This window comes from Caretta caretta, chromosome 3 (assembly GCF_965140235.1).
Source record: "Caretta caretta isolate rCarCar2 chromosome 3, rCarCar1.hap1, whole genome shotgun sequence".
NCBI classification, from domain to species: Eukaryota; Metazoa; Chordata; order Testudines; family Cheloniidae; genus Caretta; species Caretta caretta.
Window position 1 is genome coordinate 110343240 of NC_134208.1, and position 17967 is coordinate 110361206.

General features: G+C 43.6%; 1 protein-coding gene across 2 annotated transcripts in view; it reads left to right on the plus strand.

Annotated features, from left to right (window-relative positions):
• The window catches only part of UTRN (utrophin), a 577632-nt gene that overhangs the window by 43363 nt on the left and 516302 nt on the right, over positions 1-17967 (plus strand). Inside the window, exon 1 of one of the 2 annotated variants that reach the window (XM_048844327.2) lies at positions 17313-17434. The exons of the other annotated variant lie outside the window; for it this stretch is intronic. Coding sequence (XP_048700284.2) covers positions 17341-17434 — 94 coding nt within the window. The 5' untranslated portion in view covers positions 17313-17340. Of the gene's footprint in view, positions 1-17312; positions 17435-17967 lie in introns of those variants that run through there. 2 annotated transcript variants of the gene reach the window in all.

Sequence of the window (17967 nt, forward strand, 5' to 3'; positions counted from 1 at the left end):
GAGACATTAGTAAAGCAGGTCTTTTGATTTGATTGTACTGTATTAATATGTATTTAGGTCCTGTTAATACTAGTATGGAAATGTGTATTTGAAAAATATTATGAATAAATTTACTGGGCATGGAAATAAGGAGTGTTAAATGTACTTTAGTATAGAAGGAATTTTGACAGAGTAGTTCTAAAGTACTAGGTTCTTAATGCAAATACTTAAGCAATTGCAGCCAAGCTATTGGATTCAACTACATATGGACACCTTCAATTTTATTTCAGATTTAGGTATTGTTTTGAGACCCCAAGACCTATACAACCTTACATCTAGAGGATGCTGTTTACGAGCAGACGTTGCTTTAATAGTTCGATTTTTTTCACAAAAATCCGTATCTTTTTGATGACCTATAATTCTACTAGACGAAGAAGGCTCATTTTTTTATGCATCAGTCAATTAAAGCACGTTACCATGCGTACTACAGAGATGATGTGCTGTTGAAAACCCATTAACCAAACTGAATGAGTCCTGAAATATCAGGTAGATATTTAGAATCTGAAATGAATTCATGTATGAGCGTGCGCTCTTGCTCTCTCATATTTAAAATTAATATTTAAAAATACATTATGGACCGCATATTCCCGTCACATGGTGGATGGATGAACTACTTGGCTTCAGCACCTGCAGTTGGGTGGGAAGTGCTTCACCTCTTCTACAAAACTTGATTTCATATTTTCCTTAGCCTGTTCTAAGGATATTACACGCAGGCCTCGTACTCGCTTCAGCGGGTGTCGGATTGGACCCATAGATATCTTAGTAAATACAGGCAGAGAGAATGTTTGTGTGGAGGAGAAAAGGGTGTTGCCTAGAATACTGTAATGAGAAACTATGGGGTGTGTGTGGTGGGTGGGCTGGTGCTTAGATACCTGGTAGCCTACTAACATCTCAGTGTGGAGTCTGATTCGCCAACAGGCCAATGGGTAGCGGTGCCAGAAGAGAATGTCTTTTAGTACCATTGGGATTAAAATAGCCTATATAAAATCTATAAATATCTGCTTAAGGATTTTATATTGCACTTATCACAGTGGTATCTAATCCATGAAACAGAAGATGTTTAGGGGTTCTATTCCTCCAGGGTGAAATAGCTAGACTATATATGTATGACTTTATAACAGCCCCTTGCAAAGATTTTAGAGCTCCGTATCCCTACTGTGATGAAACCACATCAGTGATAGCTACGTTAAAACACATTTGCTGTAAGCACAGCTGTAACATGGTCTCTGACCTGTGTGGATAGCGATTTCTCCCTCCCTCATCCCTCGATAACAGTGTTAACTAGAAATAGGTTTGGCAGAGTTAGATTTTTATTCTTTTATAATTTTGACAGATAATATCAATGTTTAAGCATTTTTAGACTTTTATTGATTTTAAATTCTCACAATTGCATGAAACGTGGGGTCTTACGCATTTTTTTTTCAAATTTTATCCTTTTTAAAATTTCACAGTTGGGTGAAATTATGGGGAAGGAATGTCAGACTAATTATTTAATGATGAGATGTTGAGATTCAAAACGTTAAAGCTTTTATAACCATTAAAATACAAATTGTGAGCATCATGTCAAAATATACACAGTAAATATTCTTAAATCAAACTCTAATATGTTCTCAAACTCTAATATGTTCTCAGGTTTCTTTTGTCTTTCTGTAAATTTTATCATTGATGGTATATTTTTTGGTCACTTTGTCTGCATACAGTGAAGCGTATCTCAGTACCACATGTGGATCAGGGTTCTTGGGCTCAGTGAAGCAGTGACACATAGATATTTTGGAATGAAGGGCAAGGAGTATTCTTGTTTGTGTGCTTGGTCTTTTAAAAATAAATTTTAACACCTACATAAAGTACAATTTGAGAGGATACATAAAACTATTAATATAAAATTTAAGGTGCCTATGTATACAAATCCAGCAAAAACACATGTCTATGGCCATAACTTTAACTTTAGAAAGCTGTTTACTGGACTTTAGTTATATGGGAAGGAGTTAATTTCTATTATTTTTGGAGGTGGAGACTCAGACTCCTATGTCACTTAAACATTTTTGAAAGTTTTACCCAATATGACTGACCTGTAGGAACTGTCTGTGATATAAGTGATACTTTCTGTCCTTAGATTTGTACATAGATTAGTGTATAGTCTCAGGTCTCTTTTTTTTTTTTCTTTCTGAAACTGATTATCTTAGATTTTTATATATAATATGTCATGATGTACGTGTGTTTGGCTAGAGATTCAATTAGCTCATGCCTCTGGAGATTTAACAAATATAAGTTTGACAGAATAGCTCTGTGACCAAGTCCAAATCAGGTTTTGTCACATCACTCTTGCGCATCTGAGTCAGGCGAGTAGAAACAAAAGGAATTTCATATTTTGTTTTCCTCAGGGTGGGTCTGCCTTGGCAGAGTGCTCTTATCACCAGAGATATGTATCTAGGTAGTAATGGAATGGTTTTCCTATTACTCATTTAATAGCTATATAACAGTGACCGTGTTACATGTTCCTTAATAGTGACACTGCTGCAAGTTTTAGCTAGCAGCCACTGTTGGGAAAACCCACCATTTCTGACACAGTCTTTCGACGGATCAGTCTCAGACTCTTGAATCTGTCCTCCATCATCAGCATGGTACACACTACTGAGACAGCTTACATTTTTAAACTCATAAACAACTCAGCAAGAGCAGCTGCTCTTCAGATCAGTTACAAACCCAACCCACTATCCCCCAAGGATATGGACTTGGAGAGGAAATAGGAAGTGTATAGTAGCTGCTCCTATCTTGTAGAACAGGTTTCAGAGTAATAGCCGTGTTAGTCTGTATTCGCAAAAAGAAAAGGAGTACTTGTGGCACCTTAGAGACTAACCAATTTGAGCATAAGCTTTCGTGAGCTGTAGCTCATGAAAGCTTATGCTCAAATAAATTGGTTAGTCTCTAAGGTGCCACAAGTACTCCTTTTCTATCTTGTAGAAGTCACGTATACAGTACAGTGAGAAGCCAACAGCAGGTGCAGGGCTCCAGTGGAAATAAAACTGGAACAACATCATATCCCAGTTTCCTTTACCCTACATTTGTGTTTAGGCAATGTTGGCGCGGGGGGAGACACGTGGGGTCACCGCCCCCTGAGATTTCTGCCAGGGTTTGTTTATATTTGTGGGGAGTGGTTTCATAATATGTTCCCCCTCTACTAGCAACGGTTGCAAGTCTCCTGTGGGGTAAAGTAATGCAATGCCACTCTCCCGCCCCCCCCCCCCCCACCCACATCTATAGCAGCTTCATTAAGATTTTATAGACTCACTCTAACCCATTTATGGGGTTGGGAATACCATTTTTTGATAACACACTTTATCTTTCTTGATTCAGGTAAAGAGTCTGTACCTATTCTGTATTGAAAAAAGTTTATCTTATTTGTTCAAGTTTATTTTTAAGCTTTGTCTTAGTGTGATTCTGTTCTGAGAAGGGACTTTGTGAAGATGGTATTGTTGTATTCCATGTTTATAGTGTCTCACCATTTACAAAATGGTTTTTCTCGCCCCATAAAATTGTATGTGTGTTCTCCCCTTGGTAAATATTTCCTTCTCAGCATCATCCAACTCCAGCCAGCTGCCCACCCACAATAACTGGCTACCTCCTGCACCACCTAAAAATCAGTCTCTATCCCTGCCAGAGCGCTTGTTGAAAAGAGTTGTCTCCAATCCTAGGTCCATGTTCCAGTTGGGAGACGGTGTTGAGGTGGCCTAAAGTATAATGGAATGGCAGATCTGGATAAGAATGTGTTTGAGAAAAATCTTCATAGAAAAGACCTGGACAAACTTCTGCTGGTTGTGTGGTCTTCTTTCCATTTAAACTTAATTTGGCAGTTACTTCAACAATAAGCAAACATGCTTAAATCCTACACTTAAACCTGTAGTGATTTAAAAAATAATTGACATAAAACTTCCTTTATCAGTGTTATTGATAAACTCTTGTTCTAAATGAAAGCACTGACTCATAACCGTAAGGATAAGTATTAGGTAAATGTGTCTGCTAGTGTCTGAACGAACCTGTGAGCATCCTTGTGTGGACTATAGCAGTGGTTCTCAAACTGGAGGTCGGGACCCTGTTTTAATGGGGTCACTGGGGCTGGCATTAGACTTGTTGGGCTTGAGGCCAAAGCCCGAGCCCCACCATCTGGTGCAGAAGCCAAAGGGCTTCACCCCTGGGAGGCAGGGCTCAGGCTTTGGTGTCAGCCCTAGGCAGCGGGCCTTAGGTTACAGGCCTCCCACCTGGGCCTGAAGTCCTTGGGCTTTGGCTTTAGCCCCCCTGCCTGTGGTGGCAGGGCACAGGCTTCAGTCCCCCTTCCTGGGCTCATGTAGTAACTTTTTTGGTCAGAAGGAGGTTGCAGTACAATGAACTTTGAAAACCCCTGAACTAGAGGCTTCCAGAAGCTCGAAGAGTCTCTGATAGAGCTGGCTGCTCATGCTGTTAATGTGGGTGTTGTGGATGCTCTCCTGATGAACTTGACTGAGGGCTTACTAAGATACTCCCAGGAAGCTATTGAGATGTCAGCTCCTGTCTCCAGTCTGCATATGATGCCAGTCTTCGTCACCCATTTGGTAAAATTTCAAACATGCTCTTTGTGCTTTCTCCCATGCTGCCACTCACACGTGAGGCTCCTCATAAACATCTGCAAAGCGAACTTATTGGCCTTCCTCAGATCCCTCTTAAAATTCTGTTCTGTCGTGATGCCTAGAAAAAACTTAACCGGGGTTGGGCAGTTGGTGTGCTGAAACAACTGTCATGGTAACTACGATTGTCATCTTATCTTGTGTTCCTCCTATATGTTGTCCCTTGTCTTGTACTTCAGCAGTAACCTCTTAGGGATAGAGATTGTCCTTTTTGTACAGTGGGGACCTTGACCAATGACTGGGTCCTGTAAATGCTACTACAATATAAATAATAACTTATTCCTAAATATTTATGGTTTTCCAGATGTTCTGTGATACTGTCTCTGAAATATCTTTCTCTGTGAAATTTGAAAAGGACCACAATATGGCTTCTCTTAATGTCATCAGTCAGGAACACTTTTCAGGAAAAAGTGAACGAAACTGTGGATTCTTGAAAGATTTAAGATTTTTGTAATCTATAAATACCTCTTTTGCAAAATGAGTCAGTTGATTAGCTTTTATTGCACAGCCACATCGGTGCTGTTATTAATGAAACTGAATCAGTTGGCGGAAGAATACTTTTTTTTTTTTTTTTTTAAAAAGAGCTCTATGGGTTCTAAAAATGATTGATACCATCTCCTCTTCTCTTTGCATAATAGAAGCTGTTTGTCCTTTTAGTGCCCATGTAAATGATAAATTTCTTCCAGGTTGACTACCCAGTGACGCACCATACCTCAAAGTAGAGCCCTGTAACCCCCATATTCATCATTCATAAATGATTGTGGTATTTCATACAAAGCATTCCATGTAAGATATCATGTGAAAGGTCATAATCTGCTCAAATCCATTGTTCTAGGTTCTGTCAAAATACGTATATCATTAGTGTGTATGAAGTTATGAGACTTTGTTGTATGGTGGTTGAAATATGATGTGAGTTTGGGAGTTGTCCACTGCTAGTTCTCCAGTGACAACAAAGGTGATCCACAGCCAGGCGGGCGTTAAATGACCATTAATCAGCAGGAAAGTTTTATAAACAAGGGTTTTACAATTCTGTAAGAGTTGTGCAACCATCACGCAATGGGGATTGCTCAACTCTGGGACTCAGCAAAGCACACCAGGACATGTCTGGACTAGTGTTTTCCAGGCACATGGACTAAGGATACTAAATAGATAATAGTATGATGCCACTGTCCCCTTTCCCCTCCCCCAACTACGCTGGAGGCAACAAGAGCTCTGGGAAGAATCATAGAATCATAGAATATCAGGGTTGGAAGGGACCCCAGAAGGTCATCTAGTCCAACCCCCTGCTCAAAGCAGGACCAATTCCCAGTTAAATCATCCCAGCCAGGGCTTTGTCAAGCCTGACCTTAAAAACCTCTAAGGAAGGAGATTCTACCACCTCCCTAGGTAACGCATTCCAGTGTTTCACCACCCTCTTAGTGAAAAAGTTTTTCCTAATATCCAATCTAAACCTCCCCCACTGCAACTTGAGACCATTGCTCCTCGTTCTGTCATCTGCTACAATTGAGAACAGTCTAGAGCCATCCTCTTTGGAACCCCCTTTCAGGTAGTTGAAAGCAGCTATCAAATCCCCCCTCATTCTTCTCTTCTGCAGGCTAAACAATCCCAGCTCCCTCAGCCTCTCCTCATAAGTCATGTGTTCCAGTCCCCTAATCATTTTTGTTGCCCTTCGCTGGACTCTCTCCAATTTATCCACATCCTTCTTGAAGTGTGGGGCCCAAAACTGGACACAGTACTCCAGATGAGGCCTCACCAATGTCGAATAGAGGGGAACGATCACGTCCCTCGATCTGCTCGCTATGCCCCTACTTATACATCCCAAAATGCCATTGGCCTTCTTGGCAACAAGGGCACACTGCTGACTCATATCCAGCTTCTCGTCCACTGTCACCCCTAGGTCCTTTTCCGCAGAACTGCTGCCTAGCCATTCGGTCCCTAGTCTGTAGCTGTGCATTGGGTTCTTCCGTCCTAAGTGCAGGACCCTGCACTTATCCTTATTGAACCTCATCAGATTTCTTTTGGCCCAGTCCTCCAATTTGTCTAGGTCTTTCTGTATCCTATCCCTCCCCTCCAGCGTATCTACCACTCCTCCCAGTTTAGTATCATCCGCAAATTTGCTGAGAGTGCAATCCACACCATCCTCCAGATCATTTATGAAGATATTGAACAAAACCGGCCCCAGGACCGACCCTTGGGGCACTCCGCTTGATACCGGCTGCCAACTAGACATGGAGCCATTGATCACTACCCGTTGAGCCCGACAATCTAGCCAGCTTTCTACCCACCTTATAGTGCATTCATCCAGCCCATACTTCCTTAACTTGCTGACAAGAATACTGTGGGAGACCGTGTCAAAAGCTTTGCTAAAGTCAAGAAACAATACATCCACTGCTTTCCCTTCATCCACAGAACCAGTAATCTCATCATAAAAGGCAATTAGATTAGTCAGGCATGACCTTCCCTTGGTGAATCCATGCTGGCTGTTCCTGATCACTTTCCTCTCATGCAAGTGCTTCAGGATTGATTCTTTGAGGACCTGCTCCATGATTTTTCCAGGGACTGAGGTGAGGCTGACTGGCCTGTAGTTCCCTGGATCCTCCTTCTTCCCTTTTTTAAAGATTGGCACTACATTAGCCTTTTTCCAGTCATCCGGGACTTCCCCCGTTCGCCACGAGTTTTCAAAGATAATGGCCAATGGCTCTGCAATCACAGCCGCCAGTTCCTTCAGCACTCTCGGATGCAACTCGTCCGGCCCCATGGACTTGTGCACGTCCAGCTTTTCTAAATAGTCCCTAACCACCTCTATCTCCACAGAGGGCTGGCCATCTCTTCCCCATTTTGCGATGCCCAGCGCAGCAGTCTGGGAGCTGACCTTGTTAGTGAAAACAGAGGCAAAAAAAGCATTGAGTACATTAGCTTTTTCCACATCCTCTGTCACTAGGTTGCCTCCCTCATTCAGTAAGGGGCCCACACTTTCCTTGGCTTTCTTCTTGTTGCCAACATACCTGAAGAAACCCTTCTTGTTACTCTTGACATCTCTTGCTAGCTGCAGCTCCAGGTGCGATTTGGCCCTCCTGATATCATTCCTACATGCCCGAGCAATATTTTTATACTCTTCCCTGGTCATATGTCCAACCTTCCACTTCTTGTAAGCTTCTTTTTTATGTTTAAGATCCGCTAGGATTTCACCATTAAGCCAAGGTTGTTTCTATATACAGCATTATCTAAGTACACATTTGTGTAAACTAAAATAATGTAAACATGACACAATGCTAATGAATCGGCTGTTAGCATACAGCGTTGAGGCAGGCTGCGGGCCTTATGAAATGCTCTGGCGGACCAAGTATGGACCGTGGGGCTGTAGTTTGGGCACCCCTGCCTTAGAATAACAGGATGCAGTATGTTTCCCCCCCCCGCCCCCCCGCCTTCACCTTCTCCTTTTTTTTTTTTTTTAAACAACGCTTTTTCCTTCTCCGCCCCTCCGCCCTCTGTTTCCTGGGGGTGTGATCTGAGCTGGTGGATGTAGACTCCATTTTTTAAGTGTGGAGTTGAGGTTTCCTAAAGGAAAATGATCCCTATTCAAACGTGCCTCAAGACTATATTCCTGAAAAAACTATTTATTAAAGACTGTTTGTTTGCTTTGTGCTGGTGTCGATCTGTCCTTGTTTGAATATTCTTCTTCTTACCTGGTAATAGGTAGCTGTATGTCAAAGACTCTTAGTTTCTGCTTGTGGGAGAACCAAATGCCTTTGCTCCACTTCTTACACTCTCTTTCCTCTGTAGTTTCAGCTGGTCTCTTTGGCCTTTTTTTTGTTTTTTTTTAAATCTTGTGGGATGATAAGAAAACTAGGCAACCAGCCAGTGACTGTTGGGCTATAATAGAGCCAGTGGTATGTACAAAATTTGATTACTGTTGTCAACACCCGAATGAATAAAAGAGACTGCATACCCTAGACAGATAGCTGTTAAATAAATGGTCTATTGAATTCTGTAGTAGTAGGAATGAGACCATCTTATTAGAATGAATGAAGTAGTTTGTAGCTAGAATGCATGTGTTGAACACTTAGGATTTTGTTTTTAAACAATCCCCTAGCTCTAGTATTAAGGCTACTTCCTAAAACTCAGCATGTTCCTGTCTTGGTTACCAGCTCTTGCAGTTGATATGTGTTTCGCATCTAGTGTGATATTTTGGCAGAGGCCCTAGTTTCATTTTGACTTTAGATTATTTTAATGTCTTATTGTTCCTGCAACCTGCTAATTCTATAAGTGACTCCTTTGCAAATCACATCTAACACAATTTAGTTTTACATCAGTGAGTGTTATTACATAGATTCAAATTTAGGGACTGACTTTGAAAACATTTAACTATGTCAATATCTTGATGAATGGGAGCTGATTGGGCCTACACCTGTGTGTAATCGTTAGCAGTAATGAACCTTGAATTTTAAGCAGGGCTGTCAAGTGATTAAAAAAAATTAATTGTGATAAATCACACGATTAATCTTACTGTTAAACAATAATAGAATACCATTTATTTAAATTTTCAAATATATTTAAATTGTAGCACAGAATACAAAGTGTACAGTGCTCACTTCATATTTATTTTTGATTACAAATATTTGCATTGTAAAAAAACAAGAGAAATAGTATTTTTCAGTTCACCTAATACAAGTACTGTAGTTTAATCTCTTTATCATGAAGTTAAACTTACAATTGTAGCATTATGTACAAAAAATAACTGCGTTGTTCTATTTTTGAATGTAAAACTTTAGCGCCTACCTGGCCACTCAGTCCTACTTCAGCCAATCACTCAAACCAGTTTGGTTACAATTTGCAGGAGACAATGCTGCCCGCTTCTTGTTTACAATGTCACCTGAAAGTGAGAAAAGATGTTTGCACAGCACTGTTGTGGCTGGCATCGCAAGATATTTACGGGCCAGATGCGCTAAAGATCCATATGTCTCTTCAGGCTTCAACCACCATTCCAGAGGACATGCAGCCATGCTGATGACTGGTTCTGCTCGATAACAATCCAAAGCAGAGTGGACCGTCAACACCTGTTCATTTTCATTATGAGTGAGATGCCACCAGCAGAAGGTTGATTTTCTTTTTTGGTTGTTTGGGTTTTGTAATTTCTTCATTGGAGTGTTGCTCTTTTAAGATGTCTGAAAGCATGCTCCGCACCTCGTCCCCCTCAGATTTGGACAACACTTCAGATTCTTAAACCTTGGGTCGAGTGCTGTAGCTATTCTTAAAAATCTCACATTGGTACCATCTTTGCATTTTGTCAAATCTGCAGTGAAAGTGTCCTTAAAATGAACATGTGCTGGGTCATCATCCGACACCTCTATAACATAAAATATATGGCAGAATGCGGGTAAAACAAAGCAGGAGACATACAATTCTACCCCAAGAAGTTCAGTCACAAATTTAATTAACGTGTTTTTTTTTTGTTTTTTTTTTAAACGAGCATCATCAGCATGGAAGCATGTACTCTGGAACGGTGGCTGAAGCATGAAGCTGCATATGAATGTTTAGCATATATGGCACGTGAATACCTTGTAACACCGGCTGTAAAAGTGCCATGCGAATGCCTGTTCTCACTTTCAAGTGATGTAAATAAGAATCAGGCAGCATTATCTCCCATAACTGTAAGCAAACTTGTTTGTCTTAGCAATTGGCTGAACAAGAAGTAGGACTGAGTGGACTTGTAGGCTCTAAGTGTCACATTGTTTTGTTTGAATGAAGGTATGTAACCAAAAAAACCCTACATTTTTAAGTTACACTTTCACAATAAAAAGATTGCACTACAGTACTTGTATGAGGTGAACTGAAAAATATTATTTCTTTTATCATTTTTACAGTGCAAATATTTGTAATAAAATAGGGCGAACAGATCGCAAGAGTGAAATATCAGGATACATTGGGTGAGCGGGGGGGAAGACAGCCACAGGTGCACAGCCCCGACTGGAGCCATGAGAGGGGGCGCACAACCCTAGGAATCTGCAAGAGGGGTGTACGGCCCCTGCTGCCACGGGGCAAGGACTCATCATCCCAGCCCCCAGCAGAAACCACGGGGCTCCAGCTCGAGCCCCGGCTGAAGCCGCAGGACAGGGACGCTGGATCCTGGTTGCAAAGTCAGACCCAGTTGCAGGGCAGGGGAGCAAAGGGTCCCAGTTCTAGCCCTGGCTCCAGCAGCAGTCAGAGAGGAGGCCCACAGTCCTGCCTTCAGCCCCAGCTTCAGCCACTGACAGCTGAAGCAAATGAAGTCACAGAGGTCTGGAGTGTCATGGGCCCCCTGACTAAATTATAGACTTGGTTGTAATCCATATTTAAACATACAGATGTAAAGGGCAGGGTTTTTTATTCAGTCAATAAATCAACTTCACAATCTGCATACCTCTCAGACATGCCAGAAGTCTAGTACTTCTTGGATGACTTTGCCATAGTCATGACTTGCTTCTGGGCAATTACAAAGCTGTAGAGGTCCTTGCAACTCATCTGGAAATTCATTTTGACAAGCGTTTCACTCCGTACCAAGTCTATGCTGCGTCGATTCCGGACATTAGTACGTGCATCTTTCATGATTGAAAATACACGCTCTGTGTATGCATTGCTTACTGGTATACTGAGCATGTATGACACCAGCTTTGTCATGTTCAGGAATTCAGTGCTACCGTCCTTGTTTCTTAGCACTTGAGACCAGAATTCCACAACTGAGTATTTTCCAAGCTCCAACTTGGAGCTGATGTCTTTGATGATACAGTACTCCTCATAGATCTGATCAAGATCCACTGTTTTCTGGGGATTTACAGCTGTCATGGTCGCAGACAGATCCTTGTATTCGAATGCACTATTAACTTTGATGTTCAAGCACTGGGTGTTGAACAAGTAGCCAGCTGTTGAAAAATCAAACCATTTCTCCAAATATAGGATTGACACATTGTAAAATTTCATGAAGTCTTTCTGGAGACATGCAGCAGTGACAGGCAGCATCTCAGTTAAAGCATTTTCAACTTTGAAGCCAAAGAATTTGTTGTTCTTCCGTTGCTGAAGTTTAATTCTTAGAGTATTCATTATGGCATACACTTCGCATGCTGTCATACTCTCAAACAGAGCACGGTATCACTGAAGATTTATGGGACATTTTGGAGAAAAAACAGGTGAACCTCAAATTTGCTAAGCCCCTCCCCTGGTTCAGTTTTCCATGTCTGAGAACAGCATCCATCGAGATTATTGGGCATGTCTCACTGCCCATAAGGACTACTTTGTTTCTAACAACCTGCCTCGTATTTACAAGCCTGTTTACACCTGGGAAAAGACTCAACCAGAGTGTCGGAATGTGGGGTAGTAAAGTGGCATACTCCATATCCACAAAGTGAAACATATCCTTCAATGCTGCTACTCTCTTAGCAGAACTGCTGAAATGATTGAATGTCTTAATCACCAAAGTCTCAATGTCAACTTGTAGGATATTGCTAGCATGTTTCACGGCGTTGTGCATAACATGGGCAGGGCAGTTTGCAGGCAAGATATTTTAGTTTGTTTTTTTTTAAATTCTGGTACACTGATTGTCGCTTTCCATAATTCATGTTTGCGTTATCAGCACAGTAGGAAGACACTTTGTTTAGGTCTAGTTTGTGTCGCAAGTTTTTCAAGTAATGTGTTGCTTATTGCCTTTGCAGTCTTTGCTTTGCTCATAGAAGTCTAACAGTTTATCTTGGACCCCATGTTCGGGTGTCCAGTATCTCCGTGATAAGGGGAAAGTTTACACGTTGCCCTTGCTAGATGCATCTGTGGCAACTGAGAAATAGGGACCATTTGGCTTGCTGAGGTCTCTTAAAAATTCTGTCGAGAGCAGTGACAGCACATTTTTGATCAATGACTCTACTTTAGTCCGGCCACAGCTGACGTGCTTCACAATCGTTGAATCTGGAAACTGGGTAGGCGTCCGTTTAAGTTTACAGTCACTTGAGCGATAGGAGTACTGATGGACTACTGTGTGGTAAACTTGAGTTAGCTCAGCAGCGCTAACCTTGTTGAAGGATTCATTTGGCCTGCTGAAAAAATGAGACCCCAGGGTATTGCTCTTGTGAGTCTTGGTGGTTTTGTTCATGATTTTTTGAATCAGCATGATGTTTAACATCAGACTCACTGCCATGGCAAATGCTAAATTTCCTTCCTGCATGCTTTACAAAAAGCTTTCGAATCACACTCGTAGGATTTCTGAATCCAGGTGTAAGTGGTTTTCCATTCTGTCCTGTATCTGCACTGTCTTTTTTTTGTTTTTGTTTTGTTTTTTGGTAGTTGGCTCCTCCCTTGCCGTTGCCATTTCGGGTGGGGATTTTGGCTGAAGACCGTTAGCTAGATAGCTATCCGCTGAAAAAAACCGTGCAGTCTTATTACGTGCCCACTGTAGTCTGTCCTAGGGTATGCACTGTGGTTCAGAACTGTAAACTACATATCCCTACTGTAAACTGCATTACACTTGAAAACCTGAAAAATCAAAATTGCCAGTAGAGAACAGATTACAGTCTGGTTTAATGGGACATTCTCAATACACTGATTTTCTATTTCACTAGCAAATGTTAAATTTTACCCGAATATTGGGACAGATGGCGTCCCAATTGTACATCAAGCAGATGTACGCTGCCAGGTGCAATCTCTGCTTGCCAATGTGGGTAAGTGAACTGGGCAGCAACTTAGCAGTGCTCAGCCCCGGCTTGCCCTGGGGGGAATCAGCACGTGCAGAGGCAGGTGCCTCCTTTCCTTGGCTCTGCCATGAGCTAGGTGGACTGGTCTGCACACCCTCTGCTGGGGGAAGGATGCAGCTATTACCTCTGTGGGGCACCTGACCCTACCCCCCATGGAAAAACAGGAGGTGAAAGAAAAGCTTGGAAATGGCAACTCTTAGATTCTAGTAGCCTCCCCCATCGAGCACAGAGCCGCATCTCATTTCAGAGCTGGCAGTTCTAGCCCCCCTGCTGCATCCACGGAGCCGGCTTCAGGGGACTCCCTGCCTGGCTCTGGAAGTCAGGGCTCCCTGCGAGCTGGCCTGCCCAGTCCTCCTTAAGGACACCCCGAGTGCAGAGTGGTTCTGCTCCAGGGCTGTCAGTCAGCCCTGGGTGCTGAGAGCCATTGGAACACTTCAGTCCTGTGGGTGGGCCAGAGAGGAGGTCAGCAACCACCCAGGCTCAATTGGTTGGGGTGGGTTTTCCTCTGTTGTTGCAGAGTGAGTTTCCCAGATGGCATACCTTTCTGGGGGAGCTGTCCTCGCCCCTTAAAATAAATGGGCAACTTCAGTTCACTTTGGATCGGCTGGGTCCCACAGCTCGTTTGTCAAGAGCAGGTTTGGATCTGGTGCAGTGCGAAGCCTGGTCATAAACAGCTGAACTTAAGTGTGACTTTTTTGTTCCCAGCCTCAAGAAAAGGGCAGTCTTCTCAGTACCGGGTTTACAATGGTGATTCAGTGGCGCCAGGCCTCAGAAGGGGCCGTGGCATAACCCGCTCAGTTTGTGCTGCGCCCCCAGATCCCACCAAGCCCTCTGGCTCCTCTCCGCCCCCTGCTCTGGCTGGACCCCAGTGCAGCTCCAGTTCTGGACAGTCTCGTGTCTGCCACCTCTTGGGCCCTGCCTGTCTCCGCAGAGCCGAGCCGCCTGGAACTGGTGCAGCAGAGGGGCCAGAGTCAGCCAGTGGGGGCGGGTGAGAGTGTGTGTGTGTGTGGCAGGGGGGGGTTTGGCTGGGCCCCTCCAGGCAAGTGGGTCCTGAAGAAACGTGGCGGGGTAGGCCCTGTCCTGGCTGATCACACTGCTCACAAGAGTGATTCCCTGCCTTGGGACTGGCCCGGGCCACACTGCTGGTTCAGCCCAGCTGATGCTTACCTCGGGGACCTGCCGGCCGCTTCCTGGGAGCCGCCCCAGATAAGTAATGCCGGGACCCACCCCATCACTCCCTACCCCACCTTCAGATGAGGAGGTGAGCAGCGGGGAAGTGGGGGGTTGGTCAGGGGCAATGGGGCATGCATGGCATGGCCAGAGGCACACTGGTCCACCTCGCCCTGTGCTACCAGCATGCCCCTTCCTGTTAGGGGTGGGCCCATGCTGTGCCACACAGCTCCCCTGCCCAGCGCCCCCCTGGATCCACTGTGCCCCGCACCCCTTGAATCTACTATGCCCAGAGCCCCCCCAAGCCCTTCCACCACAAATGCACATTGCTGTGCACACCGCCACCCCTACCCAGCACCCCCGTGCCCACAGCCCCACCACAGCTGCACAGCATCCCACACAGAACCCCCCCCACTTGCTAGTTTCCCAATAGACACAGATTTTCCCCTTCCTCTTTCCCTCCCAGTGCCCTTCCCCACAGCCCCACTACAACTGAACGATGCCCCACACAGACCCCTACTGCCCAGTGCCCTGACGCACACAGATTTCCCCCACTGCCCAGCACACCCCAACAGGCCCGCACTGCCTAGCAACACAGAAACCTCCCCCACTGCTCAGTGCCCTCCACACCCTCACAGCCCAGCACCCCCCACAGACCTCCCAGACACTCACTCCATGACGCCCTACCCCCTTCCTTGGCCGCACTCACCTGCCCTGCTGGGAGGTCTCTGGCTCCTAGGGTCAGAGTGGCGAGGGGGGACTCCAGATTCTCCATGTGCTGCGCCCGCCACAAGTGCGAGCTCCGTGGCTCCCATTTCCCATTGGAAAAGCACCAATAGGAGCTGCTGGAGCCGCAGAGCAGGGCTTGTAGGCAGGAGCAGCCTACAGCCTGCCCCCTGACACCTCCGACCCTAAGAGCCAGAGGGACTTGCTGGGGGTGGGGGGTCCTGGCGGTGCCTACCTGGGATGGCTCCTGGGAAGCATCCGGCAGGTCCCTCTGGCTCCTAGGGTAGGGTCTGGTCAGGGCAGGGGGCTCTCTGCGTGCTGCTGGCGACTGCAAGCCCTGCCCCCGCAGCTTTGATTGGGCAGGACAGAACCAGTGCAGCGTGCAGAGACGGAGACCCTCTTGCTGTCTCTCTGCCTAGCTAAAGGCTGCACCGTGGGCACCTGCCGGTGGCCACTTCCCTGTTTGGAGGCGGGAGCTGCCCCACATAAGTGCCGCCAGCCCGGGACCCCAGGTATGTGTGGTCCCAAACTGCAAACCAAAATATCGGGACAAATAACTTAATATCGGGACAGTCCTGATATTATCTGATCATCCTAAATAAAAATAATATAAAGTGGGCACTGGTCACTTTGTATGCTGTGTTTGTAATAGAAATCAATATATTCAAAAATGTAGAAAAAATCCAAAGAAATTTATTAAATATTAATTGGTATTCTATGTTTAACAGTGTGATTAATTGCGATTAATTTTTTTGAGTTAATAGGGTGAGTTAACTGCGATTAATTGACAGCCCTAGTTTTAAGTAATTTTTCTTTTATTAAAAATTGACCTGGATGAGATATGTCTTGGTAAAATTTGTTTGGGAGAAGTTCATCAGTCTGATGTATTAAAGAAATCCACTACATTGCTGTGTGGGCACTATTCTTAAAATATACTTTAATACAAAAGTACCTAGGGTAAGTTTCATGGCATCCTTTTTTGCACTATTTTATCTTTTCTGTACAGAGCTCTCCCTCTGTCTGTAATATATTCTTCATCATACATCACTTACCTGTTGTTACCTTCCCTGTGAATACATAAACACAGATTAAGATCCTAAAATATGTAGCCTTGAATTACAAATATATTTTATAATTAAACTGAAAGACATTTAACTAGCTAATTCCAGAGTTTAGAGCTCTCTTGCTTGTTGATTTCAGAACACCAAAGGGAGAACAGGGAGTTGTGTGTCCTGTGCTTCTTGAAGGGACACCCTGGGGTATTTGTGTATACAAATATGATTTTCAACTTCTTATTAACTGTGGTGCTAATATTACTTCATATTATTAAAACTGAACATTACTATTCTTGCCTCCGTCTTACTTGACATTTCTACACATTGAGGATTTCAACCTTTGTTTATGCCTACATTACAGAGCTTATTTTCAGATCAGTTCAGCTGTACGTCTTCTGTTCATTTTAATGGAAGATTTATGCCTAAATCTCCTGCACTGCTTTGAAATACTTGATGAAAGTACTTTCTGGTAGTTGCCTTACAGGAGTGTTGCTATAATGAATTAAGAAGAAAAGTGCTATATCCGTGATAAATATTATTTTATTATCATTACAGCATTTTGTAAATTAAATGCTAAAAAGTATTTTCATAGCCTTTAAAGGATGTTCCATGTCATTTCAATAGTCTAGAATAGCCACAGATTCTTTTCTACTTTCGGTATGTAGAACTACTGCTTTGGAAGCAGAAAGACAAAGTTTATTTTTGTCAAGAACACAAACACTGTATTGGTAAATTGTTACGTGGGGGCACCTTTAATTAGTTCAAGTCTATGTTATTTGCATACATTCTTCAACTGTAAAAGGTTTACGTGTTTCCTGAGTCGGCTCACATTGTGGTTAAGTCCAGTTCTTTCATAGAAAAACCAATTCTCTCCTCTACTCCCCCTCCAAAAATCCCAGCATGCAGTTCTCATGCTGTTATTGGTGTGCACTTCCTCTGCATCTTCACTTTTCCTGTTTTTAAACATTAAGCTTGATCATGAGCATTCAGACAATCAAAAAAGTTCAGTGGAAAAAGTATATGTTTGCTTTTCTTGGGCATACAGCTATCCAGGATTCTTCTCGTCCCCCAGGTAAGTGCATATTTAAGTCTCATATATATTTCCAAGAGTGGAGATACAGGGAAGTAAATTTTACCTTTTGCTAGCCATGTTTTTGTTAACACCACAGTTTGTTTGTTTAGTCTAACAGCGCTGTGACATTAAAGGCATGGCAGGAAACAGTCCACGGGAAGGATAGTTTACAGTGTGCTGTTTCAGAGGAACAGCCATTCGCAAAAAGAAAAGGAGTACTTGTGGCACCTTAGAGACTAACCAATTTATTTGAGCATGAGCTTTCGTGAGCTACAGCTCACTTCATCAGATGCATACCGTGGAAACTGCAGCAGACTTTATATATACACAGAGAATATGAAACAATACCTCCTCCCACCCCACTGTCCTGCTGGTAATAGCTTATCTAAAGTGATCAACAGGTGGGCCATTTCCAGCACAAATCCAGGTTTTCTCACCCTCCACCCCCCCACACAAATTCACTCTCCTGCTGGTGCTAGCCCATCCAAAGTGACAACTCTTTACATAATCAAGTCGGGCTATTTCCTGCATAA